We start from the raw sequence: 27,937 nt of genomic DNA on the forward strand, positions 1-27,937 counted from the left end.
AAACTCTAAAGGATAGAGAGTTGTATGCCAAGTTCTCTAAGTGTGGGTTTTGGCTTGAGTCTGTGGTATTCTTAGGCCACATTGTTTCCGGTGATGGAATTAGAGTTGACACTCAGAAAATAGAGGTAGTGTAGAATTGGCCTAGACCCACATCTCCAGTTGATATTAGGAGTTTCTTGGGGTTGGCTAGCTATTATAGAAGGTTCGTAGAGAGGTTCTCATCTATTTCGTCCCCTTTGACCAAGTTGAATCAGAAAACAGTGAAATTGCAATGGTCTGAAGCTTATGAGAAATACTTTCAGGAATTGAAAATAGGTTGACTACTGCCCCAGTATTGACCTTACTAGAAGGTACGCAAGGCTTTGTTGTATATTGCGATGCGTCCAGAGTTGGTTTGGGTTGTGTGTGAATGTAGAATGGCAAAGTTATAACTTATGTCGCCAGACAATTGAATGTTCACAAGAAGAATTACCAAACCCATGACCTAGAGTTGGCTATCGTAGTTTTTGCTTTGAAAATATGGCGTCATTATATTTATGGTGTTCATGTAGATGTGTTCACCGATCACAAGAGTCTTCAGTATGTGTTTAGTTAGAAAGAGCTTAATCTCAGATAGAGGAGGTGGTTAGAGTTACTCAAGGATTATGATATGAGTATCCTATATCACCCAGGTAAGGCTAATGTTGTTGTTGATGCCTTGAGTAGGTTGTCTATGGGTAGTACTGCCCATGTTGAGGAACAAAAGAAAGAACTAGTAAAAGATGTGCATAGGCTTACACGATTGAGAGTTCACCTAATGGATTCAACAGAAGGAGGGGTAGTGGTGATGAATGGGGCAGAATTATCATTAGTGTCAGAAGTAAAAGAAAAGCAAGACCAAGATCCCATTTTGCTTGAATTGAAGGCAAATGTTTATAAGCAAAAAATAATGGCTTTTGAACAAGGGGGAGATGGTGTATTGAGGTATCAAGGTAGGTTGTGTGTACCAAGGGTGGATGAACTCCAAGAGAGGATCATGGAGGAAGCTCATAGCTCCAGATATTTTATCCATCCGGGTTCCACAAAGATGTATCGTGACTTGAGAGAAGTATATTGGTGGAATAGTATGAAGAAAGGTATTGTTGAGTTTGTTGCTAAATGTCCGAACTGTCAACAAGTTAAAGTAGTGCACCAAAGGCCCGATGGTATGGTTCAGAATATAAAACTTCCAAAATGGAAATGGGAGATGATCAATATGGATTTCATTACTGGGTTGCCACGGTCTCGCAGGCAGCATGATTCTATTTGGGTGATTGTTGATAGAATGAAAAAATCGGCCGACTTTTTACTGGTAAAGACTACTCATTCAGCAAAGGACTATGCCAAGTTGTATCTTCTAGAGGTAGTTAGAATTCATGGGGTGCCAGTTTCGATTATTTCAGACAGAGGTGCGCAATTTACTGCACAGTTTTTGAAGTCATTCCAGAAAGGCTTGGGTTCAAAGGTGAACTTAAGCACTGATCTTCATCCTCAGACAGATGGTCAAGCAGAGAGCACTATTCAGACTTTAGAAGATATGTTGAGGGAATGCGTGATTGATTTTAAGGGTAATTGGGATAATCACCTACCTCTCATTGAGTTTGCTTACAACAATAGTTACCATTGTAGTATCCAGATGGCTCCTTATAAAGCTCTTTATGGGAGAAGATGCAGATCTCCTATTGGATGGTTTGAAGTTGGTGAAGCTGGGTTTATAGGACCAAACTTAGTTCATCAAGCTATGGAGAAGGTGAAAGTTATTCAAGAGAGGTTCAAAACAACACAGAGTCGTCAAAAATCCTATATAGATGTTAGGAGAAGAGACTTAGAGTTTGAAGTAGATGATTGGGTTTACTTGAAGGTTTCACCCATGAAGGGTGTTATAAGGTTTGGTAAAAAGAGGAAACTTAGTCCCCAGTATATTGGCTCTTATGGAATATCCAAAAGGATTGGTAATGTAGCTTATGAGTTAGAGCTACCACAGGAGTTAGCAGCGGTCCATCCGGTATTTCATATTTTCATGTTGAAGAAGTGCATGGGAGATCCTTCATTGATTATACCAACGGAAGATATTGGTATCAAGGATAACTTACCTTATAAGGAGATTCCTGTTCATATTCTAGACTGCCAAGTTCGCAAGTTGAGAACTAAAGAAGTAGCATCAGTCAAAGTTCTTTGGAGAAATCAGTTTGTTGAGGAAGCTACTTGGGAAGAAGAAGAGGATATGAAGAAGAGATACCCACATCTCTTCGAATCCGGAGAAGTTCCAAATTAAGGTACTAATCTTTTTCTTGCCATTTATTTTTAAGTTGGCATGCTGTTTTACATTTTGCTTGTTGGGTGTTTGAGCCAGATGTTAGATGTTACGCCCTTAACCTGCTACGATTAATCTCATTCGAAGATGAATGTTCCCAAGGGAAAGATATTGTAACACCCCGCTACTAGAAAGACTTATAATTAGAAATAAATAGTTTTTGGAAATAATTAAATTGGAAAGTTTGACAAAGTTAAGTTAAGTATGAGTTTTGAGTCAACTTCAAAGACCATAACTCCTAGCTCAAGATGTGTTAGATGTGCTACAAGATACCGTAGGAAATATATTTGAATTATATTTCCAACGCTACCTAGATTGTTCAGTTTCGAGTTCGTATGAGGGAGATATGCCCATTTGAAGTTGGGTTGTCTAGATAAGGAAAGTCAACCGGATTTTAGAAGGGTATTATGGTCTTTTCACTACCCAATTAATTAAATTCATTTTTTGTAATTAAGTTGGGGTCTCAACTGATAGGATTCAGTTTACGCTATTGAAATTAAGTTAGGGTTTTGAGAGAAGAGAAAAGAGAAGAAGAAGCAAGGAATAGCCAAGTTCTTGAAGAGTTGCTTGTGGATTTCGCCAAGGGGTGATCCCTATGAGGTATGAGAAATCACATAGCGTTGGGTTAGTTCACACACGCGCCAATCATGATTTTATTAAGCGAAATTGTGTTCTTGAAAGTAAAGAAATTGAGTTCTTGATGGAATTGTTTGAAGTTTCTATTGGGTTCTTAATTGTTGAAGTTGTTGAGGAATTCTTAATTTAGATTCATGAAATTAGATGTCGTTCTTGAGTAGATTCTTGCATATATTGATTATGTAGTCGAATCTGAGTGTTTGGGGAAAGAACCAAGTGAATCTAGAGGATTTAGAGTTGAAAAACGAGCAAGAAAAATCAGAGAAATTCTGGGGAAAGAGGTGGGCTGTCGCGCCAGCCAGAGCGCCCCACTTTGTGTTCTGTAGTGTGGGCTCTGGGGTGCCACGCCAGCCACGCACCCCAACCCCAGTTTTGTAATTTCAGCTCTGGGCCCTGCGCCAAGGACGTCAGGTTCTCTACCCTTTCCCACTTCTTTCCGTACTAGTTCTGTTGAAACGTACCTATGTTTTCTTGTTGATTTCTACACTCTAAGGTACATCAAAATAACATGAAATCATCCATAACAGGAGATCATGAGCCTTGAATCCATAATTCCATTCAAGGAAAGTTAAGAGTCAAGTAAAGAGAAGTTCATAGAGTTTTCCAAAAGTCTTTTACAAACGTTTTAACTTTGTTTTAAGATTTGAGTTTTGAGTTAAGTAAAGAGTAAGGATTGAAGTTCATTTCTTCAAAAGAGTATATGGTGACTATGTTTTCCCAAAGGGTAAAATGTTTTCACATTTAAACCAGAGAGGAAACTTTGATTACCAAAAGAGCCTTTGAGCTAGTTTTTCATTAAAGAGTAAATGCTTTCATAATTAAGCAAGAGAGGAAACTTTGATTTCCAAGAAGAGCCTTTGAGCTAAGTTTTGAGCAATTATCTCAAACCACAGAAAGAAGTTATGTTTTTAAACGTAAGAGCTAGAATTATATTTTTGGAGTAGTATTGAGCACCGATATGGGGGAGGGTTCAGACAACTTTCAGCCCCCATAAATCATGTAGCCATCATAGGTAGAAAAGGGTCATACTTTTTAGATGATTCCTTAGTGCTTTTTAGCATTGACTAGTGGATCCACTTAGTAGTCAGATTCTATACCCTCGTTACGGTATAGGACAACCCTGGCAGCGTGAGGCAAAATGATGTATCATCACAATGGTTCTTATATGATGGTTGTCGGTTGGAGAACTCCCACAAAAATATTTTGTATTATTATATACATAGAAGTATTTTGTATTTTTATATACATCCAGAGTTTATATTGTATCTTTGCATACATACAAAGTTACTATTGTATTTCTAAATACACAGAATTGATATCCATGTTTTAAAAGTTTTTTCTTTATATTGCATTTATATTATTGCTTTATATTGAAATGAGTTCAGTTTAGTTCAGTTCAGTTGAGACCACGTTTGTTCTTTCAGTTCCTTTCAAACTTATGTCTTGTTTTAGTATTCCCCTCGCATGCTCATATATTCAATGTATTGACACCATTTGGCATGCATTGTTGTTATGATGCAGATACAGGTAACCAGGATCAGCATTCAACGCTTCGTTGATCCAGTTGAGCATTTAGATTCTTGTGGTGAGCCTTCTTTCTTTCCGAAGGATCCCTATTTACATTGCTTTAGTAGTTTTCAGTTGTTAGAATGATCAGGGGTCTTTTTCCGACATCCCTCCCAGTTTTAGAGGCTTCATATATAGACAGTTAGTTAGTTCATTTTTCACTATTTTGTTATTCGCTTATGTTTTGAGACTTGAGTTGCCATCTTGGCTAGTTGAATGTTTCTTTTAAGACATTCTAAGTTTATTTCATGAGTTCATTATTTGAGACTATTTTCTTGTGTTTAAGTCTTCCGCTTAGTAGTAAGTCAGACCAAGAGCTCGCTTTGGACCAACAATGGTTCTCGAGTGCCAGTCCCACCCAGGGTGTAGGCTCGAAGCATGACAGTTGCAATAAGGAAAATAATAATGGTATTGAGCAAAATTTCATCAAATATCATTGAATTGTGAAAACTCAATTTATCATTAGACCTTCATCTTGACCATTCTACCATTTAAGTTTTCATGATTTAAATTTAAAAAAGAAACAGAAAAGCAACACACAATAAGAAACTAAATTTTTGGTAGAAAAATAATTGAAGTATATTAATATGGTAAGAAATAATTTTAAAAAATTAATATATTTTCTCATTTCTTTGCAAAGTCATCTCTCATGCCTATCCAATCATAAGTTACTAAGGGGGGCGTTTGATTATTATTATTATTATTACTGAATTTTAACTTTGAAAAATACATTTTGACTACGAAGTTTTAAAATTCAACTCAGAATTTTCAAAAATTTGAAAAATAATAAAAATGTGTTTTCACTTCAAATTGTTGACAAAAAGTAAAAATAATTAGAATTTGCATTACAAAACTCCAATTTCATATATTATTTTTCATTTCGAAAATAACAATTATTTTTTAAAAATTATACAATGAAAGTGGTCAAATGCCTACTAAGTTTTCTCAGAATGATCATATCCATTGAAGAACAACCTCTTTTCCTATGTGAATTTTTAGCATCATTTTCTTGTTTATTGGCTTCTAAAACGTATTCTTAGAACTTAAATTTACATTTGTTCCTAAAAAAATATAAAACTATAGTTTACGGTTCACATTTTATAGATACTTACTTCTTTTAATATGTTACTTTTGAAAAATGTATATAGAAAAGAAAGTAAATATTTTTACTTCTTTTGGTATGTGTGAATTTTTGAGTAATCTTTTTTTTGTTATTGACTTTCAAAATGTGTCTTCTACGTTTAGATTCCAAATAACACTTCCTCCTACAAAGTATAAATTATAGTTTATAGTTCACATTGTATAGATAGTCGCGTCTTTTAATTTGCTATTTTTGAAAAATGTATATAGAAAAGAAAATAGATATTCTCACTTCTTTTGGAATGTGTGAGTTTTTTAGAAACCTTTTTAGGTTGAAACTCCAAGTAACACTCTCTCCTGCAAAATATAAAATCATAATTCAGAGTTCACATTTCGTAAACACTCATACCTTTTAATAAAAATTTCGTTTGGAAAATGCATAAATAAAAGAAGATAGATATTCTTACCATTAATTCAAATAAAAGAAAATAGATTTGAGACTTCAAGTAACACTTCCTCCAATAAAAAATAGAATCATAATTCAGGGTTCACATTTCATAAACACTATGTCTTTTAATAAATTCCTTTCGAAAGATGCATGAATAAAAGAAGATAGATATTTTTACCATCAATTCATATAAATGAAAATAGATAATCCCACCTTTAAAAATATTCATATAAAAGAAAATAGATTTGAGAACACTTCTTCTTGCAAAATATAAAATCATAATTCAGGATTCACATTTCGTAAACACTCATGTATTTTAATAATTTCCTTTTGAAAATGCATAAATAAATAAAAGAAGATAGATTTTCTTACCATTAAATATAATTGATGTAACTGCAAAACATAATAACACGGATGGTAAAAATGCCATTAAATATAATGAATTTTCACATTTTTGCATTTATTAATTTGCAATGAAACGTACCTTTGAAATTTCATAACTACTACATTGATTTCTACCTTTCCTTATAGAAACGTAAGCAATACAAGGAAAGTAAACGAATTTTAGGAGAAGAGACAAATAGTAATGGTGAAGAATATCTTAAATGGTGAATTTGAAAAATAAAGTTGATTAATAATTAATTAAATAATGATCGTCTCATAATTAGGTCTAATTAAAGAAAGAAAATAACGTTTTATTTTTCAATAAAGAAGAAACCAACCAATTTTATACAATTAGTACATTGGGTTCTCCATCATTTGCCATGTTTCTTATATCTATATGTCCAAATATGAGGTAACTGTATAACATAATAACCCGTATGGTAAATGCCGTTAAATATAACGACTTTTCACATTTTTGCATTTATTAATTCGCAATGAAACTTACCTTTGAAATTTCATAACTACTACATTGATTTCTACATTTCCTTATAGAAATGTAAGCAATACAAGGAAAGTAAAATAATTATTGGAGAAGAGATAAATAACAATGGTGGATTTTTTTGAAAAATAAAGTTGATTATAAATGATGATCTCATAATTAGGTCTAATTAAAAAAAATAAGAAAAGACATAAAATCACCACTGAAGTTGTTCCGAATTTTCAAAAATATATCTTAACTTTGTAGTCGTCCTATCACCCCACTAAACAATTTGAATTGATATTATTATACCATTTTTCGATCAATCCCAGATTTTAAAAAGCAAGTGTGTTCACACACCAATCATTACATGACACGTGTTAATTTAATTAAATATATATAAATTCATTTTAAGATTTTTCTTTATTTTTTATTTGTTTATCTCTCTCTCTCTCTTACTTTTTAACTTATTTTAATTTGATTTCATCTTAAATTCAACTTCATCTTCCACATCCACCTCCTCCCCCACTTTCAAGCTGATCCATCCTCCATTTTCTTTATTTTTCTTCACCTCCCACTCTCACCCCACCCCTCACGTCAAGTTGAATCCCTCTCCCATTTTTTTTTCTTTTTCTTCTTTTTCTCTAATCAAATTCTTTTATCTCAATGATTTTTTTTATAAAAAAGAATCATGTTTATTCTCTAGACTTTATTGAATTATTGATAACAAAACTAATTATTTTTCTAAGAAAATTTAAAATTTCGAAGGTATCGTCAATTACTCTTTTTCATATAACTTCAAAATTAGAAATGACAATTTTAAAAGAATCAATGAATTTCCCGAAAATTGAAAGAACTTGATTGAAATCGGATAAAAAAACTATATGATACCTCCTAATCATCTTGAAATCTAATGGGTTTATCAAATTGTTCGACATGTAAGAAAATATTTAGATAAAGTTTTAAAATTTAAGAGAGTAAAACTAATAGTAGTAAAAAAGGAAGGGGAAATTATGGTTAACATGGTGACATTGAAAGTGAGAAGCTTCAATGGAGATGACAATGAATTTTCGAAGAAGAAAGAGAAAAAGTAATAAGGAAAAAAAGTTAAAATAATAAGAAAATATATTTTATAATAAAATATTTGTAAAAGTAAAATTATTATTTTAGGTTGTTCACTCTCTTTGAGAGAGTGCACACACTCTCTATATCAGGTGGACAAAAAATGATGTAATAATATCAATTTAAAATTGTTTAGTGGAGTAATAAGATGCCCACATAATTAATGTGTCTTTTTGAAAATTCGTGACAAGTTCATGGATCACTTTATGTCTTTTTTTTTAAAAAAATAACGTTTTATTTTTCAATGAAGAAGAAACCAACCAATTTTCTACCATTAGTACATTGATTGCTACATTTATATCAATAGTAATGATAAGGAATAATATAAATAGATCACCATTAATTTAATATGATATTTTAAATTCTAAAATAAAGGGGAAATTTCCAAAAAAAAATGATAAAAGAAGATAATTAGAAATTTTGATCAAAGAAATATGTGGCATCAACTTTTCCATATCCTCCTTTATAAATATATACTAGGAAACTTGTCTGCACTTCTCGTGGCCTTAAAAAATCCTATTAAACTTGTAAAATAATTTCTTTTAATATTTAAAAAATCATGTAAAAGCTTTTTCTTTCTCTTTTTTTGAGAAACTATGTAAACTAAATCACAGGAATATTACACTGCGTAGTGGAAGAAAATTGACATAAGATGAAAATATATTAATGTGATTTAAAATATATACCAAAAAAAATTAACTTTTAGTGATATATATGGACATAAAGGGTTAAAATTTATTTATTAAACTTACATAAATGAAGTACACAAAATTTGGCATTGTCATGTGCATATCTCAAGAAATTCAAAAGGATGATTCTATAAGTTTACTTCGATTTATTTTATCCTTCTGATCACACTTCCTCTTTTTCAAATATTGTGTATTTTTATAATTTAAGGTAATACTAATTTGAATTTTTAAGAGAAGTGTTGAAAGATATTATTTTTTCTTCATTTTAACCACTTATTTACATTTTCTACGAAAATTGTTCATATTTATGATTTTACTTTGAATTGTTTATATTTTTCAAAATAATTTAAGGATAACTAAAAAGATAAAAGTAGAAAGTGTTGTTTAATTTATGTCCTAAATCTTTTTTCTTAATGGATATGCATTGCCTCAATAACTTATTTTGAATTGAAGAAAATAACATTTGTTCTTAAATATAATTTTCTTCTTAATATTGATTGATTTCTTTTATCATAAATAAATGATTAATCATTGATTTTTTTATTCAATTATAAAACCTTCGACTTCATATATGATGTATATCTTACTTGTTCTCAAGAATCTTAATCAATATAAGAGTTCTCTAAAATTATTTTTGATAATGACAGTGATTGTAATACATAAACTGGAGATTTAAAGTTGCATTTGAGTCGTCACAATTGACTCACGTATTTAATATATACCTACAAATCAGTATCACCACAATATTGCACTTTTTATTTTCTAAGTGTCAATTTAATAAATATTTGATATCAAATTAGATAAATTAAACTTAATATCTTAAATTTTAAATATAAAAAATATTACAAATTATATTTATCCTCATATTAATATGATAATAAAAATATACTTTAAAAGATTAGTCAAAATTTACAACATTCAAATCTCAAATACCACAAATTAGGATAGTGGAGGTAATTGAAAAACTCTTTTTAGATAGTAAGTAAAGAGAAGAACAAGTTTGTACCTTTCTTGGAGTGCAATTGAAAGTGTTGGGAAATTGGAAAAAAGAAACACAAAAAGTAAGAAAGGGAAAGAACCAACAAGGCGACTAGTAGCGATTTACAAGCCGCCGTTGACCGTCAGCTTCTGTCAAAAGTTGTTCCTTTTTTCTTTTCGAATTTTATATCCCTAATTACTTGTCCACAAATTGATACACATATTAAAAAAATAATTATTGACACAATGAGTTTATCATTTTACTCCTATTAATTGATAAATTAAAAATTTAAGATTTTCAAAAAGTTCTACCATTTTGAAAATAATTAATTGAGATAGGTAAAAACAAACTATCATTTCTTGATTTGTTAAAATGAAAAAGTAATTGGAAACAACTAAAAATATGAAAAGTGGACAAATAGTTAGGGATAGAGGGAGTACTGAATTTTCTTAAAATATATTCTTTGTACTTGATTATTTGTTGCACTTAAGTCGAGAAGTAATCTATTTATCTTCAAAAAATTTGTGTATATCTTATTGTTCTCAAACTTTACGTATGAAATTTCATTAAATATATTGTTATTGTTACATTATTTTCTAATTATGTAATTAAAAATCAGAAATATAAAAAAATAAATCCAACAATTTTTCTAAACTTTAAATAATTCACTTATTTTGAACGGTATAAAAAATCCTAACAAATCACTTTGTTGACAACAAATTTTAAACATATTGAAAATAAATAAATCACACAAATAAAATCTGAAGAAATATAATTTTATTCATCAAGATAGTGCGTAAAATTATGTTCCTCCGTTGAGTCTTCTCTTATAAGATATTTATCCATGATTCGAGGGCAGTTAGTGGCGTATTTCTCGATCTAGGATGATTTAAATTCGACCTCAATATGAATATTTCATAAATTTGTGGAATATTCGAGATCTTGATCTCTTTATGAAATTTTTGAGATGCCTTTTAAGAGAATTTATTACCCTTTATATAGGCATAAATTAGGATATAGGGTTGAGTAGCCTCAAAAAATCCTAAATTGAATTGAACATAATTTATAGAGTCCTACTTTGAATTGAACACATCTTGTTGAGTTTCAAAAATATCAATGTCTACCCACTTAATATGGCAGGTGGAAGTAGTATTTTTGTTTATGTGAAATTGCAGAGAAGTAGTACAACTGAAGTGTGACTTTGAAAAGCAGTGAAAATGTTGGTTATATCATCAATCGCATCTGCATGACCCCTTTTCTTTCTTCTCTTAATCTAAGCTAAGCTTACCTACTTTTGTCTTTTTCACTTTTCATGTTCTACACTTCTACACTACCCATGCTTCCCTTACTTTATTTTTTTAAGCCTATTTATTGATTTTTTAGCCCATATTTTAGTGCTCTCACTTTCACCTTTTTCAGTACTTTTACTCCATACATTTTCATGCTTACGACTTGAACAACTTTTATTTTATGGTTTGGGGTGGGAGTGGGGGAGGGGGGAGGGGGTTAGTATTTTGATTAACTTTGTGTTTAAATTAAATATGTGAGAAGTGGCGGAGCCATAATTGTCGAACACCCCTTAATTGGAAAATTATACTTCATAGCTAGATAAAAAAATAATTTTTATGTATATATATTATATATTGACACTCTTCGACTTCTACACAATTTAACTTCTTTACATTTTGACACTTCTTAGTTGAAATTTTGGCTCTGCCATTGTATGTGAGTTGAGATCATGAGTATAATTTGAGATTTCAAATTATGATTATAACTTTTAAAATGTAAAACTTAACTCATAAGTTTATATTTTTGAAAAAGAAAAACATGTCATTTTAAATTTTGCAAGAAAAGATTCATGATTATCGGTGTGAAGAGATTGTTCGTTCCATATGAAAGAATTACTAGTTATTACTATTATTGACTAGTGAATAATTTATAAAATTATGTGTATTTCAAAGTCTACAATTATAAATATTTATTTATAAAAAATGAACAAAGAAATATGTGATTTATCAATGTGCGGTGCCTTAAGATATTCTAATATCTTATTTATTAAATATGTTTTTTTTTGTAAGATTGTGTAAGATTTAGAATTATATTTTTTTTTTATAGTTTTTAACAACTTGTGAGATATTCGTGTTTATGAAAAAAAATACAATTTAAGAAATTTAAATAACATGTTCAAATAAAATTTTGACTTTATGGGTGTGTTTGGTATGAAGCAAAATGTTTTCCATAGAAAATATTTTGGAAAATAAGTTGATTTTTAACTTATTTTCTCATGTTTGGTTGGTGAGTAGAAAATATTTTTCGGAAAAGATTTTTTAGTGTTTGATTTTTGAATGAAAATTATTTTTGATAAAATATCTCTTTTTTTTTTACTAGAGAGTAGAAAATAATTTTTGAATTGAAATTGAAAATATTTTTTTAAAAATAAACTTAATTTTTTTTTTTGGGGGGGGGGGGGGGTTAGGGGTGAGATGGGGGTAAAAAAATAAATATTTGAAATTAAAAATATTTTTTAAAAATAAACGTAATTTTTTTAGGGAGGGGGGGTTGGTAGTGGGGGCAGGCCGGGGGGTGAAAAAATAAAATTTTGAAATTAGAAATACTTTTTATAAACAAACTTTAATTTATTTTTTTTGGTGGGGTAGGGTGGGGGTGAAAATATAATAATTTGAAACTTTAATTTTTTTTTGATGGGGGGGAGTATGGTAGTGGGGCTGGCCGGGGTGGTGGGGGAAAAATAAAAATTGTAAATTGCAAATATTTTTTAAAAACAAACTTTAATTTTATTTTTTTGGGGGGGAGGGGGGCTGGGCCGGGGGGAGGTCGGCGTAGGGGTGGGATGAAGAAGTAAAAATTTGAAATTGGAAATATTTTTTAAAAACAAACTTTAATATTTATTTTTTTTTGGGGTGGGGGTGGGGGGCTGGTAGTGGAGCTGGCCGGGGGTGAAAAAATAAAAATTTGAAATTGAGAATATATTTTAAAAACAAACTTTAATTATTTTATTTTTTTTGGGGGGGGGGAGGCTGGTAGTAGGGCTGACCGGGGGAGTGGGGGGGGGTCAGGGTAGGGATGGGGTGGGGGTGAAAATTTAAAATTGAAAGTATTTTTTATAAAATAAATTTTAAATTTATTATTATTTTTTTTGGGGGGGGGGGTGGGGGGTCGAGGGTCGAGGGTAGGGGTGGGGTGAAAATAAAATTTTGAAATTGAAAATATTTTTTAAAAACAAACATTAAATTATTATTTTGGAGGGGGAGGGGGTAGGGGATGGCGGGAGGGGGGTCGGGGTGAAGGTGGATAAAAAAATAAAAAAATTGAAGTTGAAAAATATTTTTTTAAAATAAGCTTTAAATTTATTTTTTCAACAAAAATATTGTAATTTGAAGTTGGAGGAAAGTTTTGGAAAATGTTTTCCTTAAGTTTTCAAGGGAAGTCATTTTCCTTGAATTTGAGGAAAATAAGTTGATTTGGAAAACATTTTATCCAACCAAACATGAAAAAATTGAAAAACATTTTCCGGAAAATATTTTCCTTCATACCAAACACACCCTATATCTTAATTTCACATCGCATATTCAAATGAGCTTTTTAAAAAAAAACTAGTAGTAATTTAAAATAATAGATATTTGTGTTTCGATCATTAAAAATGAAGTAAAAAAGTTGATTATATACTATTTCAATAATCGCTAGGTATCATACTTCTTGACAGATTTAAAATGAAATTAAAATGTATATACCACATAAAATAAAATAGAAAAAATAATTTGTTTTTTAATTTTACTATGACAATGTTTGAAATATAGCTTATATGCCCTTAAATTATTTATTAGATATTTTTTACCTTCCATCAACATAAATATCATATAATATCCGCTCATCAAAACTTTGGCAGATGATCAAAATGTATATTTAGTAGGCGTTAGGTCATGCGATATTATATCATGATATGAAATCGTGAGATAAAATCAGTTTTTGGACATACGATTTCATGTTGATTTCATTTCATGATTTTATATCATGAGATGAAATCTCATATTTTTTTAAAATCACGATTTGAGAATTCCATATCATGATTTGGGATTTTCAAATACAAAAATCGACCCACAAGTTTATATTTTGTTTAACAACCCACATTTATATCTACTAGCCATTTATTTCATACATAAATAAAATTTATAATCATATCATTACTTTTTAAAATTTATTATTTTCATCAACATAAAATTTATTATTACTTTAAATCAATTCTTACTTTGTCATTTATATTCATCAAATTCATTGTTTTCATCACATTTATTTATCAACCAAATTTATTAATACTACTTTAATGCTTAATTAAAAAATAGTTTTTCATCTATATTTAGTGAACAAAACTAACCACAATGACTTTGTAATAATTTATTATACGATTTTATAAATTTTGTTTATTTGGTAAGATTGAATAAATACTTGGAACTATTTTAATAATTTTACAACTTATGAGATTCTTATAACAAAAAATTCCAAATAGCATATCCAAACAAAACTTTAATTTATCTCATGATTTCGTATTATGATATCATATTGCATGGCCAAATGGACTCTTAGTGATATTTTTTGACTTTGCTGATATTGAACCCTTGTTTTCGAAGATCTGCATACTTTTACTTTATTGACCATCCGTGAATGCTCGTGCTTTACAAGTTAATTCCTTTGAGTTTAGAAGCTTGAAAGGTTACTCGAGTTTGAACGAATAATAGGGGAAAAACTTAAATATGTCATTGATTTTGAGAAGAGATTCATCTATGTCATATGTTAAAAGTTTGATTTATTTATGTCATTTTCGTTTGAGAAAAAACTCATTAATGTCATTATTTATTAATTGAAAATTGTTCCATTTGTAAAATTATTTTTTATATGTGGTCAATTATGATTTGACTATGTCATTAATCAAATAATTTTTACAGAAAAAAATGCTCAAATATGTCATCGAACTTTGAGAAAAGGTTCATCTATGTTAGGGGTGAACAAAAATCGGACAGGAAACTGCACCGAACCGCAAACGGAGTCAAATCGAGAAAAAAACTGACTAGTGATTTGATTTAACTTGGTTTGGTCTTGAAGAAAAAAAAACTGACTATATCGGGTTGATTTTTTTTAACTTTAAAAAGTCAACCCGAAACCAAACCAACCTGACATCATATATATAATTTTTAAAAATTATTTTATACATAAAAAGATTGACTTTGATATAATTTATAAATATTTCTTAGACTTTTTTCATAATTTTCATATTTTTAACATATAATTTCAAGTTTGACTTAGAATTTTGAATAGCCAAATAAACGTTATATTGTTTAGTTATATATTTGTTTAGATCTATCACGACCCAACTCACAGGGCCGTGCGGGCACCCACTCTAACACCTAACTAGGAGAACCCTCTTATCCCAATAGGTAAAGCATGTGAAAATTTAATAAAACAAAATTAAATATACTAACGGAAATTTATAAATAAGAACCTTATACAATTTGGTTAAGACTTGCAAACTAATTAACACCCCCAAGGATCTAGTCTAAACATGTGCAAGAGCTACTAAGAGTACACCGGATCAAAGTAAATAAAAGACACAACTCCCACCATGCGGAAGGAAAGATAGAAGCTACTGGAGATTTCTTCGTCTTCCTCTAATGAAACGTCACCGACCCTGCATCCAAACTATGCCCAAAAAGGCATAGCAAAAATAGTATCAGTATATCCACACATACTGGTAGGCATCATCGGTCAACCTGACGCCCACCACATAGCATAAGGAAATCAACTAACAAGAGTATGCAATAAACCACCCGCTTCTCCACCTTCACCTTCTTCTTGGATATCTCATAATTTCACAAGTACTCTTACTACCAACTACCTTCTCCGTCAACCTACTTACTAGGTTCTTGATCATAGCTTAACCGTTCTGACGCATCGAAGAGTCCACAAAATACAACTACAAGCACTCTGACTAGCCACTCACGACATACCCTTACTTTCTCTTCATATTACCCTGCCCTTGCCTCATAGTACATTATATCAAGCTTCCCAACTACAGACCAAGAATCCCCTTTATAACCTACGGACATCCCTTTCTCTCTATTATTACGACCCTTGAACCCTGGCCTCCCTGATTCATTCAACAACCACATACGCAACTGTAACAACCCGAAAAATTAGTAAGTAAAACTATAGCCTAACAAGTTCATTTTTGAGTTTGATATGGGGTTTGAAGTTGTAAAGTGATGTCTCGAGCTTAGGTTAAGGAGTTTAGGGGTTAAACGTTCAGGCATGACCCCCCAAGGACCAACCAAGGGTCCTTGAGGGGGATCCTAAAGCCTAACCCCCAAAGCTGCCAAAAAACCAAAAAATGTCAAAAAGTTGGGGACCTACGGATTGGACCTACACTCCGTAGGTCCATCCACTCTTCGTGGACTTGCTCCGTATGTCAAGGGCCAAGATGGCATGTCGTAGACCCAAACCACGGAAAGCTAGCATGGCTCGTGGACCCACCCACGGTCCGTGGGTGGGGTTTCGTGAGTCCTACCTGCAATCTGTGCAAGACTCGGCCAAATCTAGGGGTCATTTAGGTAATTCATTTTTAAATAGTTTTAAATAGAGGCTGTTTAATATTGTATTTATACACACACACACACATATATATATATATATATATATATATATATATATATATATATAAAGTATTTTAAGTCATTAAAACACCCTAATTAATTCATTATAACCCAAGACCCCAAATCAAATCCCAACAACTCTCCTCACCAAAAATCTTCTCTAGAACTCCATTGAAGAACAAGAAGAAGGTCAAGTCTAGGGGTCAAGGAGCAGCCTTTTCTCTTCAAATTCATGAGGAAATCTAAATGAGGTATGGTATTTTTTATCCTTAGGTAGATATCACTCAAGGAGTCCCTTCAAAAGCTTTTATCTCAAATCTAGAATTCCCCAAAAAGCTAGGATTTCAACTCAACCCCATGGATTCCTTTCAAAGTTGTTTTTAAATGATGAATTATGTTTGTTTATGAATGTATTACTGATTTTATATGATTTTAACTCGAATTCCTAAAGAATCCATGAGTTTTCCCAATCCTAGTTATGGTTCTTCTTTACACAATGCATGTTGTTGCAAGTTGATCCAATTGATTGGATGTGAGTTGATTATGATGTAATTACATGATTTAAGTATGATTCTACATGTATTCTTGATTAACCTAAGATTCTAGGGTGAAATTGATATAGCCTAGGGTTATGTCATGAAAGAGGCAAGTTGAGGGTTTAGATGTGACCTTCTAAAATTGATGAATTGCCTTATGTTAGATCACCTAGACACGAATTTACCTATGAGAAAAGCTTGTAGACATAAACTAACTTGATTAGGTCTTACATGATGAATTATGGTTGAAGTATTATTGAGACTTAGTGTACTTGCTGTTATATGACTATAATTGAGTAAGAATGAAGCATGTGGTTAGTCTACCTTGAGAGTTAGGTTTACATGATGACCATGTGAGGTATTGCTTAAGAGTAATGCTCATAATATGAAGATGACTTCTAAGGCTTTAAAAGTAAAAGCTAAAATGAATGAGCTATGAATGATGAGGCTTTAAGAAGAATGTTATTATGCATGTTGAATTGTATATGGTATAATTGTGGAAGGACTTTGCCCACATGACCTACAATATGAGTATATGAGCTTATACATGCAATGAATGAACTACTTGAATTACGATTATGTCCATGTCTGCTATGATGAATATTAGATGTGTTGATTTATATGGTCTATGATCCTTGAATGCAATATATGTGAATTATGCATGATTGTGATATTATGTACAAGCTTATGAACACTTTGAGAGGGAAGTGTCTATGATGATAATGTTGTTGTTGTGTCATTGCAAGGACAATTACACACACTCCATGCATAAACATGATTATGATGTATCAATGGTGTTAATTGAAAGTATAGTTCTCATATGCACCTTTACTCATTATTATGCATGAAATGTACATGACCATGATGATCCTATTATGTTGATTGAAAGTCCACTCATGAGAACACATGATCTTGGTGTGAAAGTTATTCTCACATACTAATGATGATTCTAAGATTGAAAGTTAGTTCTCACCTATTGAATCTATGAGCTATGTTATGAGTTATATTGAATGAAAGGGTAAGATACTCTTGCATGTATGTAAATTCAATTCAAAGACTTAAACAAGTAATTTTGGGAAATAATGCTTAGCACCGAGTGGATATGGAAAGTGAAGTAGAGGTCCTCCCGTCAATACAATAGGCCGGGTTCTCTAAATTATTCTCATGAGATGGAAGCTCCTCCGTCAATACAATAGGTCGTGTTTCTAGAAGCAATCTCTCTATCCCATAACTATGTTCCCACATAGGTCTTTAGCTAGTGGATCCACCTAAAAACTACTACATTTAGTTCTACCTTAGGCAAGTAGGACACCTTCTCTCGGTGTGGGGTTACACGACACCGGATTCCATGTAGCTCACATGGTCTATGTCGGTTAAGGCTATTTTCCCTCCATGAACAAGAAAGTGAGTTATGTGGTATGGTTCCTCAAAAGGATCTACTTAGTATGAGTAGTATTATGGGATGTTATTCATACATGGAACAAGTAGACCTTGAGCGTAGCCATAGTGTGTTTCTCTTATGTAAATGAACTATGAACATGAAACATGAACTACGACTAAATGAGACAATGTCTAGACTCCCATTCACTTTTATGAAAGACTTCGATTGTAAAGAAATTTTTTAATTCCGCATTATCCTATGAGTTTTATGTTTATGATATGCTAAGGTCTTGTATGCGACCCCTTCGGGGTCAAGTACGTCGTGTTACGTCTAGGGGTTACCCCTGGGTCGAGACAACAACAAGTTCACTCAACACAAAAGGACAATCATATATAAGTTCTCATAACCACACGACCACTCTGGGAATTACAATATCATTGATCATTACGAACCACGCTCAATTTCAAATCCTCAAGTACATAATTATGTCAAATCATTGATCCTCTCATGGAACCCAAATCCAAACTGTTAGCATACTGGAACGTGGTACCCGATCCAAAGATATTACCAGAATGTGGCAACTCATCCCATAATTATGTCGGAACATGGCACCGATACAAGTTAGTGTATCGCAACGCAACACCCGATCCACAATCAAAATCACAATGTATATCATCACAATCTTACAACAAGAGTGATTCACAGAATATAGTTCTTCGTTCATACTTATTTATATTAAGTGTGATCAAAAAGCTTCGTTCACATATATGCACGTATTGTGCTGAAGCAAGAACAAACCCACCACACACAATCATAGAATCACCACCATCCCAATGAACTACTCATCTACGTATATCATGTAAGCATTAATTCAACCATACTTAACCCTAGTTCATCATCTAAGGCTTTTTCCAAGGATTTAATCATATTTCGTTCGGTGCATGAAGGCCTATGCACGAATCCTATCGTTAATTTACATATATTATGCAGTGAGCACATATTTATAACTACTCAATTCATAAAACCTAGCCTACCTGGGAGCCAAGCATTCGTAGAGAGTTTGCAAAATAATTTTCTAGTTTCCGAACGATGGGACGATGGATTTGACCGCAAATTCGCAAGCTATCACCATCCCACGATAGAATTCTCTTTCTCCATCCTTCCCAAGTTCAAAGCAGTTCTTGGAGGGTTTCAAGGGTGTTTTATGACTAATTTAGGTATTTTAGAAAGAAGGAGGGAATACAAATTCGCATTATTTACATTCTTCCTCACCTATCCCACCCTGGCGACTACTTTCCCCGATGTGGCGTCGCCACCCTAGCGGCATCTGGCCCGCCCTGGAGAGACAGTGGTGTAACACCCCGGAAATTCTATGACTTAAGTTAGAGCCTCACCTTGTGAATAATGACTTAAAAATAGTTAAAATGATGTTTCTAAACCTAAATTAATGAAATTGACTTGGTTTGGAAGAGTAAAAGTCTAAACATCAAGAAACGACCACGACGTTCGGAAACTAGAGAAGAATGTGGTCTAGTGTGTCCTTAGGTTTTGGACAGGTTAGGGAGTGTCGTATGATGGTAAAATCTTGTAAAAAGGTTTAAATTAGGTAAATATATGTTTATAGGGTCAAAACGTTCGAATACGACACCCCGAAACCACACTAAGGATATCCGAGGAGGACCCCAACCTTGGCCAAGCAAGCTGCCATGGCAGCTTGCAAATTGCACTTGGAGGGAATAGCTTCGCGTCGCGGACTAGCTCCCCCAAGGAAAACAAATTTAGTTCAAGACGCGGTCCTGTCGCACACTCTACTATCTCAAAATTTAATTCCAAATATCTTCAGGGAACAGCTCTGCATCGCGGACTTGTTCAGCGACGAAAATGCAGAAATTCACAAATTGATTTTTTACTTCATTAAAGAGTCCAACTAAGTGAGGGGTATTTAGGGTACTTTAGTGGACGTGTATATAATGATTTTTAAGTCAATTTACATCACTTTTATCACTCAAACACAAAACCCCAAAGTTCTAAACCTAAAGTTCCTCCTTCTCTCTACTCTCTCTCTCTTCTCAAGAACTCCATTGAAAAAGATTGGAGCTTCAAGAAGAAGACCAACTCTCCAAGGTTTCAACTCGGATTTTCATGGTTAATTCGTCAATAAGGTATAGTTTCTTATCACTCTTGGGATTCCTTTCCCAAGAGGCCTCTTCAAGATGAATTTCAAAATCTCCTATTTCTAGGTTTCAATCCAAAAACGTGGGTCTTCTTTCTAAAGTGAAATTGATGTTATAAACTGACTTTGATTGATGCTATATGAACAATTATGGATGAATTTATGTTGTATAGGTGGTTTGTTGAAGAATTCCCCATGGGACCCATGTTTCTCCTTCTTTTCCGAATTCTAACCCTAGTTTGTGTTGGATATTGATTAAAGGCTATGAATTGAATGTGATGTTATGTAATTCATGTTTGTATGATGATTCTACCCTAGGTTATGTATAATGTCTATGAAATTAGGGTTGAGTTTTTGAATGAAGCCTTGAAGGTTATGAAGGGAATATGTCAATTGCTTATATTGATGTTGATTATGTTATTACTTCATGAATTACCTGTATTATGTATTGGTTATGAATTGTTGGTAATTGAAGTATAAATGTCCCATGAATGGCAAGAAGGTATGAAGATTAGTTCTTCTTTGAACTCAAGTACAAAAGGTGAATTACTTAAATTGTAATGATGCTATACCTAATGTGTTGTTTTGGTGTTGATGACTTAGTTTCCTCATCTTTAACCCTCTACACTTGAATTAGCTTATGAAGTATGTATGTATGTTATGGTATGATTGCTATATGATTGAAAGGTAGTCCTCATGATTATAGTGTAATGTAAAGCGAAAGGTTTACTCACTTGCTAATTGTTTCTAAAGTGAAAGGATTGCTACTCACTTATGAACACATATGAGCTATTATGGTAAGATGTCTACATAAGAGTCTAGTAAAGGCTAATGTGAACTTATGTGATGAGTAAAGATGATTACAAAAGGGAATTAGATGCTTAGCACTGAAAGGGCATGTAAATGAGATGGGGCTCTCACGTTTAGTAAGTCCAGCTCCCACATGGGTTTCCTCACGTTTAGCAAGTTCGGATTACCTACGATATGTGTTGTCTCATGATATGGAAACCCCCACGTTTAGTAAGTTAGGGTTTCTAGAAGCAATCTCCTTGACCCTTAACTATGTGCCCACATAGGACTCTAGCTTAGTGGATCCACCTAGATAGATATGTACGAATGGTTATACCTTAGGCAAGTGTTAAACCTCTCTTTTCGGTGTCGGAGTAGAACACCGGATTCCATGTAGCTCTCATGGTCTATGTCAGTTATTGCAATATTTCCCTAATGTAAAAGTAAATGAAGGTATGAAAGGTGTGAACTCTTACTAGGGCTTTCTTAAGGGTTTCTACATAGTGTAAGGGATGGTATGGGACTTCTCTTGCACATTGCACTTATGAGATCCTAAGAGATGGTTGTAGTGGTGTTCTCTTATGATTATGATAATTATGACTTATGTATGTTGAATCTATGTTATGAATGATCATTATGAATATGGTAAGTTATGATGAAATATGATCTTATGAATGTATGCATGAAGTCGGTTGCTTAATGTGATACTTGGCTTTGAATAGGGTTATGGGGTTCTATTCTTTGCATTGCACTAGTATTGCTTGGGTTGTCTACATGTTGGGATGATATTATGTTAGTTTGGACTATGATGCTTACTTTGTGTGCATATTGGATTTACTTGGTAAAAAGCATGTTTTGACTAAATGTCATTTTATGCATGTTTCAATGGTTTTTATGCATAGTAGCCATACTTAGTACGTGTGTTGTACTAACCCATATTTTCTCCCTTTTCCCCAAACATTTAGGTTCAGGCCATTGAGGATTCAAGCTTACTTCTCAAGACACTTGGAGTTGCTTCCCCAAGTTGGTGAGTCCTCAAGTCCTAGGACAAGACCCTATGATCTAGCTTCTATGTTTAGTTCTTTGCTTATGTTGAAAGACATTATTGTACTTTCCTATTTCAAGACTTCTTATTGATGTAAGGACTAAGTCTCATTTTCGATACTTTTATGTCTAGATGGTACATTGTGTCGAAGTTAGATATTGTTTTTCATATATGAAGTGAAGTTGAACTTCCAAAGTAAAAGTTTTAAATTTTCCGTGATTTTATTCTATGATACGTGATATGACGAATTCTAAGGGGTTGTATAAGACCTCTTCGAGGTCGAATACGCCGGTAACGACTAGGGGGTGCTTTCGGGTCGTTACAAGTGGCCCAGCAATTTCCCAAATTTTCTCTTTTCCTAATTAACGACGGTTCGGCTCGTTACAAGATCATTAAAATACATAAACTTACTTTGTTTTATTTAATGTTTAATCATATGATTAATACTTATTAGACTTATTTTGGCATGATTTAGTTCTTTAAACTTATGATCATTTTCATTTTAACTTAATTATTTGCAATATTTATTTTATGTGATTTCATTATTATTTTTGTTGAATATTTTAGTGTCATCACTCATATTATATTTTGCATTTACTAAGACTAAAGAAATATTTGAAACACAAGTCAATTATATGTCTGTAAGAATACTTAATCGAAAAAAATTGAAAAAACTGGAAAATCCGAGTTTGAAAATTTGAATTTTATTAGTTTGGTTTGGTTATAGATTTAAGAACCCGGCATAAATGGTTTGGTATGTTAAAAATCTGAACAAACTCGGTCAATGTACATCCCTAAATTCTATGCCATTCGTTAAAAAATTGATTCATTTATGTCATTTCAGTTAACTAATAATGACGTGGATGAACCTTTAAAAATTGCATAAATGTGCCAAACTTTTAACATATGACATAGATAAGTAATTTTTTTTTCAAAGTTTGATGATATATTTGATCATTTTCTTTAATTCTATAATTACTCTCATTTGTTGTTTTTCAAAACTCACTTAACTTTATCAAGTTAGCTTTTCTGATCATTATTTTTGAAAATATAATTTTTGATACTTATTTATGATGTGCCAAATGAAATTTTTTAGAAAAAGAATGTTTTAAATTTTAAATTAATATTTACTTATTAAGTTTTCGATTAATTTTTTTAATTAGTTTTTTCTTATTATTTTTCATTAATCGAATTTAATATGTTGTTGTCTTGAGTATAAATATTTTAAATATATTACAAGACATACTCAAATAGTCAAATTTTTATTTTTTTATAACTGATTATTTAATTTTGAGAGGACACGAGCTTGAGAGAGAACTCAACTTGATTCTTCCCACAAGCTATGGGGATTTAAATAACTAACTATACATGTCCTAAAAAGGAAAAAAAAAATAAGTATCTAATCAATATAAATCAATACCTAATTAAAATAAAAGTAAACCTAGGAGTAAATCAAGCTACCTACTATAGTTGCACATATGCTATAGAATATTTATATGATTCTAACACTCCCCTTCAAGCTAGTGCATACAAATTACATGTATCAATCTTGTTACATAAATAGAGCTATTGACCGTATGAACCTTGTGGCTATGTCTCCTTAGAGTACCTTTTTCTGACAAAATGATAATCAATCCCTATATGTTCAGTCCTCTCGTGAAATATTGAATTCGATACAATGTGAAGTGCAACTTGATTACCGCACATAAGTTCCATTCCTTTTCTAACTCTAAATTTCAATTCCTTCCATAGTTGCTTGATCTATAAGAGTTCACATGTTGTACCACCCTAACCCGATATTCTACTTCTACATTAGATCTAGCAACCATATTTTGTTTCTTACTTTTTCAAGACACCAAATTGTAACAACTTGTTCCCGTCGTTATAGAAATGACATCAGGGAAAGAAATTGGGTTAGAAAACTTTTTCGTAGTAACTTGAGAATTCCTAACCTAGTCCAGATTTGAATGAAATTGGAGTCAGTAAGGTCTAGGGAGATCTGGTAACGAATGAGAGATCTAATTATGATTTTGATCACATGAGTAGATAGCGAGGCACGTTAAGGAACCCGTATGACTTACGAAATCAAATTCGGGTGAGTAAAACTCTCAAAACTGATCTTAGCGTGAACGGGTAGTTTTTGAGTATCATGGGTTAAAGGTGTGTTGTGAAATAGGGGTTTGAAACTCAACTTTTGACTCTCTATTTCCATGAAAGCCGCCAAGGCGCAATTATTCTCACCAGGGTGGGGCCGCTCTGGTGGGTTGGTCCCGCTACAAAGGGCCAGTCGTGAATTAAGTCGAAATTAAACCCCAAAAATGTTATTTTCTACAAGTTTTGAACTTGAGACCTAGGAGACGACACCATGTGATTTCTTGACAATTTCCACTATTTTTGGTGCTAAATGTAAGGATTTTACTCCCCTAATCCATTTTTTGACTTGTAGAACTTAGATTTATGGGTGATTATCAGTGAGGGAGGGTTTTGACTTGAAAACTAATGATGGAAAAAGCCCTAAGTTGGATTTTGGGATCTCGGGTTTGGCCTAGGGTTGATAATTTTGATTGTAATCCGGGTAAATAGACCTTAATTATTGATCCTCGTATTGAATTGATTGTTTGTAGACCTAGAACAAGCGAAAAGAATTCGAAAAGGAAAGAATCAAGTTTCTTAGGAGGATTCAAGCTTGGTTTCGAGGTAGGTGATGGTTTGATTTCATGTTTGTGTGATGTATGTTAGTATTTGCCTCATTCTAATGCATATATGTATGCGATGTTGAACTATTGATCACATCAAATGCAAATGAGTATGAATGAATCATTGTATGCCATGAATCAACACTTAATGGTATGATTTATGAGAATGTACATTGTGATTGTGAATGTGGCTTGTTGAATGGACCGGGTGTTACGTTCTAACACACTAACTGGGATCGGATGTCACGTACCGACATACATATTGGAACGGGTGTTACGTTCCGACACACTAATTGGGATCGGGTACCACGTTCCGGTGCACTAACAGTTTGGGTATGGTTCCATGAGAGGACCATTGACTTGTCATATATGCGTATTTACATTATATTAAAAATATGGAAGGGTACGTTGCTCCTGAAATGATAATTGATATTGTATATGTTCGGTATATGCGTGTTTATTATGGTGTGACTGCTTGTATATGTTTCACTTACTGGAATAGCCGTGTGATCCTACCAGTACATTGTGGTTGTGTACTGATGATGCATTCTCTCTTTCTTTGTTGAGTACATGGAATCTTCAGGCGGCTACTGACAGACCTCATCTAGGAGATCAATGATCAATCGAATTCAAGGGTGAGCCAGTTCTTCCAGGCTGCTATAAGTTCTCTATGTTTTAGTCCACTCTTTTCAAACTCAGACTTTCTAGTTAGATATTCGTATGTTTAATTGGGTTGCACCCATTCTCTTTAGACTTGTTGAACTTTAGAGTTTTAGTACATTGAGTTTCAGATTCTAGGGAATATTTTGCAATGTTTTCATAGTCGTTGTTAGACTTTTGGAGTTTATGAGAACTCTATTTGATTTCTGCTTTTGAACCTGCTTCTGTATCTTTCAATGTTTAGCTCTTGGGTTAGCTGATTAGTGTTAATGGTTCTCCCACCGAAGGGTTAGTGTGGGTGTCAATCATGACGGTCTGGGTCCTGACAAAGTTGGTATCAGAGCCCTAGGTTTGTTGATCTGGGTGTACCAAAACGAGTCTAGTAGAGTCTTGCAGAATGGTACAGAGACGTCTGCACTTTTCTTCGAGAGGTTATAGGACTTTAGGAATCTCTCTGTTTTCTCTTGTCTTCTTTTGTGCTATAACTTGATTCCAATTGGTATCTGGCAATCCGAATTGATATCTAATTTCCTTCACTCTTCTGTTCGCAGATGGTTAACACTTGCTTCAACGGTGTCAGGCCTGTAGCTCCCGTCAATGAGCCCGCTGAGGAGTCCGCAACAAAAGGTCGCGGTCAAGGCAGGGATAGAGAAAGAGCAAGGGGTAGAGGCCTAGGTAGGGTATCACCCACAACGGGTAGGGTTTCGGTTTAGAATTCTCCCAGAAATGAGGTTCCTCCTGCACATCATGAAGAGATACAGGAGAATATAGAGGTTGAGAATGAAGAGGATATTGGACAAGAGGAAGTGGTGCAGGCTGAGACTACAGGTATTCCTCACTTAGACCCAGTGTTAGCTCAACAGATTATGTCTTTCCTGAAAGGATTGATTGGTCCTGGAATTCTTCCCACAATTCAAGCTACTCAAACTCCCGCCAATCCCCCTATTGCTATTACTGCCCCCAAGGTGGATGGAACTGCAGGTAATGGCATATTTTTCCATCATTTGTTGGGTACTGTGATGACTGGTAATCAACATGAAATGTTGACTAAGTTTCTGAAACTGAAGTCGCCCATGTTTCATGGTCCTGAGAGTGAGGATGCCTATGAGTTCATCTTGGATTGTTATGAGAGGCTGCATAAGTTGGGTATTGTCCATAAGCATGGAGTAGAGTTTGTGACTTTCTAGCTTCAGGGTGAGGCTAAGCAATGGTGGAGAGCTTATGTGGAATGCAGATCTTCAGCTTTTTCCCCACTCACGTAGACACAGTTTCATGCTTTGTTTCTGGAGAAATATGTTCCCCGAAATTTGAGAGATCGCAATAAGGATGAATTCATGGCTTTATAGAAGAGTGGTATGTTTGTAGCTGCTTATGAGGCTAAGTTGCATGTTTTGTCTAGATATACTATTCAATTGATGACTACTGAGGAGGAGAGGATCCGTTTATTCATCAAGGGACTAAACTCCGAGTTACATGTATTGTCTGTTCATATTACCTCTACAGGAAAAAGTTTTAATGAGGTGACTAACTTTGTGAAGAAAGTAGAAGGAGTTAGACGTGATAGGCAGGCTAAGGTGTTTGCTAAGAAAGCCAAGAGCACAGGTAACTTTCAGGGTTCTTACTCCAGAGGTTCAGGTAGGCCGACGCTTGCAGCCCAGCCGATTTAGTCTGTCATGCCCGCTTCAACATGTATTTACTCAGGAACTCTATAACAGAATTTTATTCAGGATAGTTAGCGAAACGTACCTTCGGTGGGCAGCAGGCCATCTTTTAATCGCACTTGTTATAATTGTGGAGAACCTGGGCATATGAGGAGAGATTTTCCCCACCCACGCATGTTGGACCCCGCACAACAGCAGACTAGAGCAGTGGTACCTGCGGGAAATGGTAATACTGGTTGAGGACGTCCATAAGGTAGGTGATGAGGAAATCAATGAGGTCGTGGAGGTTGGGTAATTGTTAACGCAGGCAGAGGTCCGGCGTAGCCAGGCAGGGAAGTCGCTCGTCAAGTTGACAGGGCTCAGTGTTACACCTTCCTAGGCAAAAATGAGGCAGAGTCTTCTGACGCAGTCTGTGACCAGATGGCTAATGTGTTATTCGATCTGGATTCTACTTATTCTTATGTGTCTGTTTAGTTTGCCTTGGGATTTGTTATGATTTGTGATATACTTGATGCCTCCATCTATGTTTCTACCCCAGTTGGAGAGTCTGTCATAGTCATCCATGTTTATCGTGCTTGTTCTGTTATGTTTATGGGTTTCCAAACTTGGGCTGATTTGGT

At 33.4% G+C, this 27,937-nt stretch overlaps 1 protein-coding gene across 1 annotated transcript; it reads left to right on the top strand.

Moving 5' to 3' along the window:
* The first annotated feature begins 928 nt into the window (after positions 1–928).
* LOC125837564 (uncharacterized) lies at positions 929–27,323 on the top strand. Its single transcript, XM_049516658.1, has 6 exons — positions 929–1,162; positions 1,514–1,975; positions 2,048–2,278; positions 26,208–26,319; positions 26,410–26,802; positions 27,160–27,323. Exons 1-6 carry the CDS (start codon positions 929–931, stop codon positions 27,321–27,323), a joined length of 1,596 nt encoding a protein of 531 aa, XP_049372615.1.
* The last annotated feature ends 614 nt before the right edge of the window (positions 27,324–27,937 follow it).

The sequence above is a fragment of the Solanum verrucosum genome, unplaced genomic scaffold (assembly GCF_900185275.1).
Source record: "Solanum verrucosum unplaced genomic scaffold, falcon-dt-bn FXZP01000131.1, whole genome shotgun sequence".
Lineage (NCBI taxonomy): Eukaryota > Viridiplantae > Streptophyta > Magnoliopsida > Solanales > Solanaceae > Solanum > Solanum verrucosum.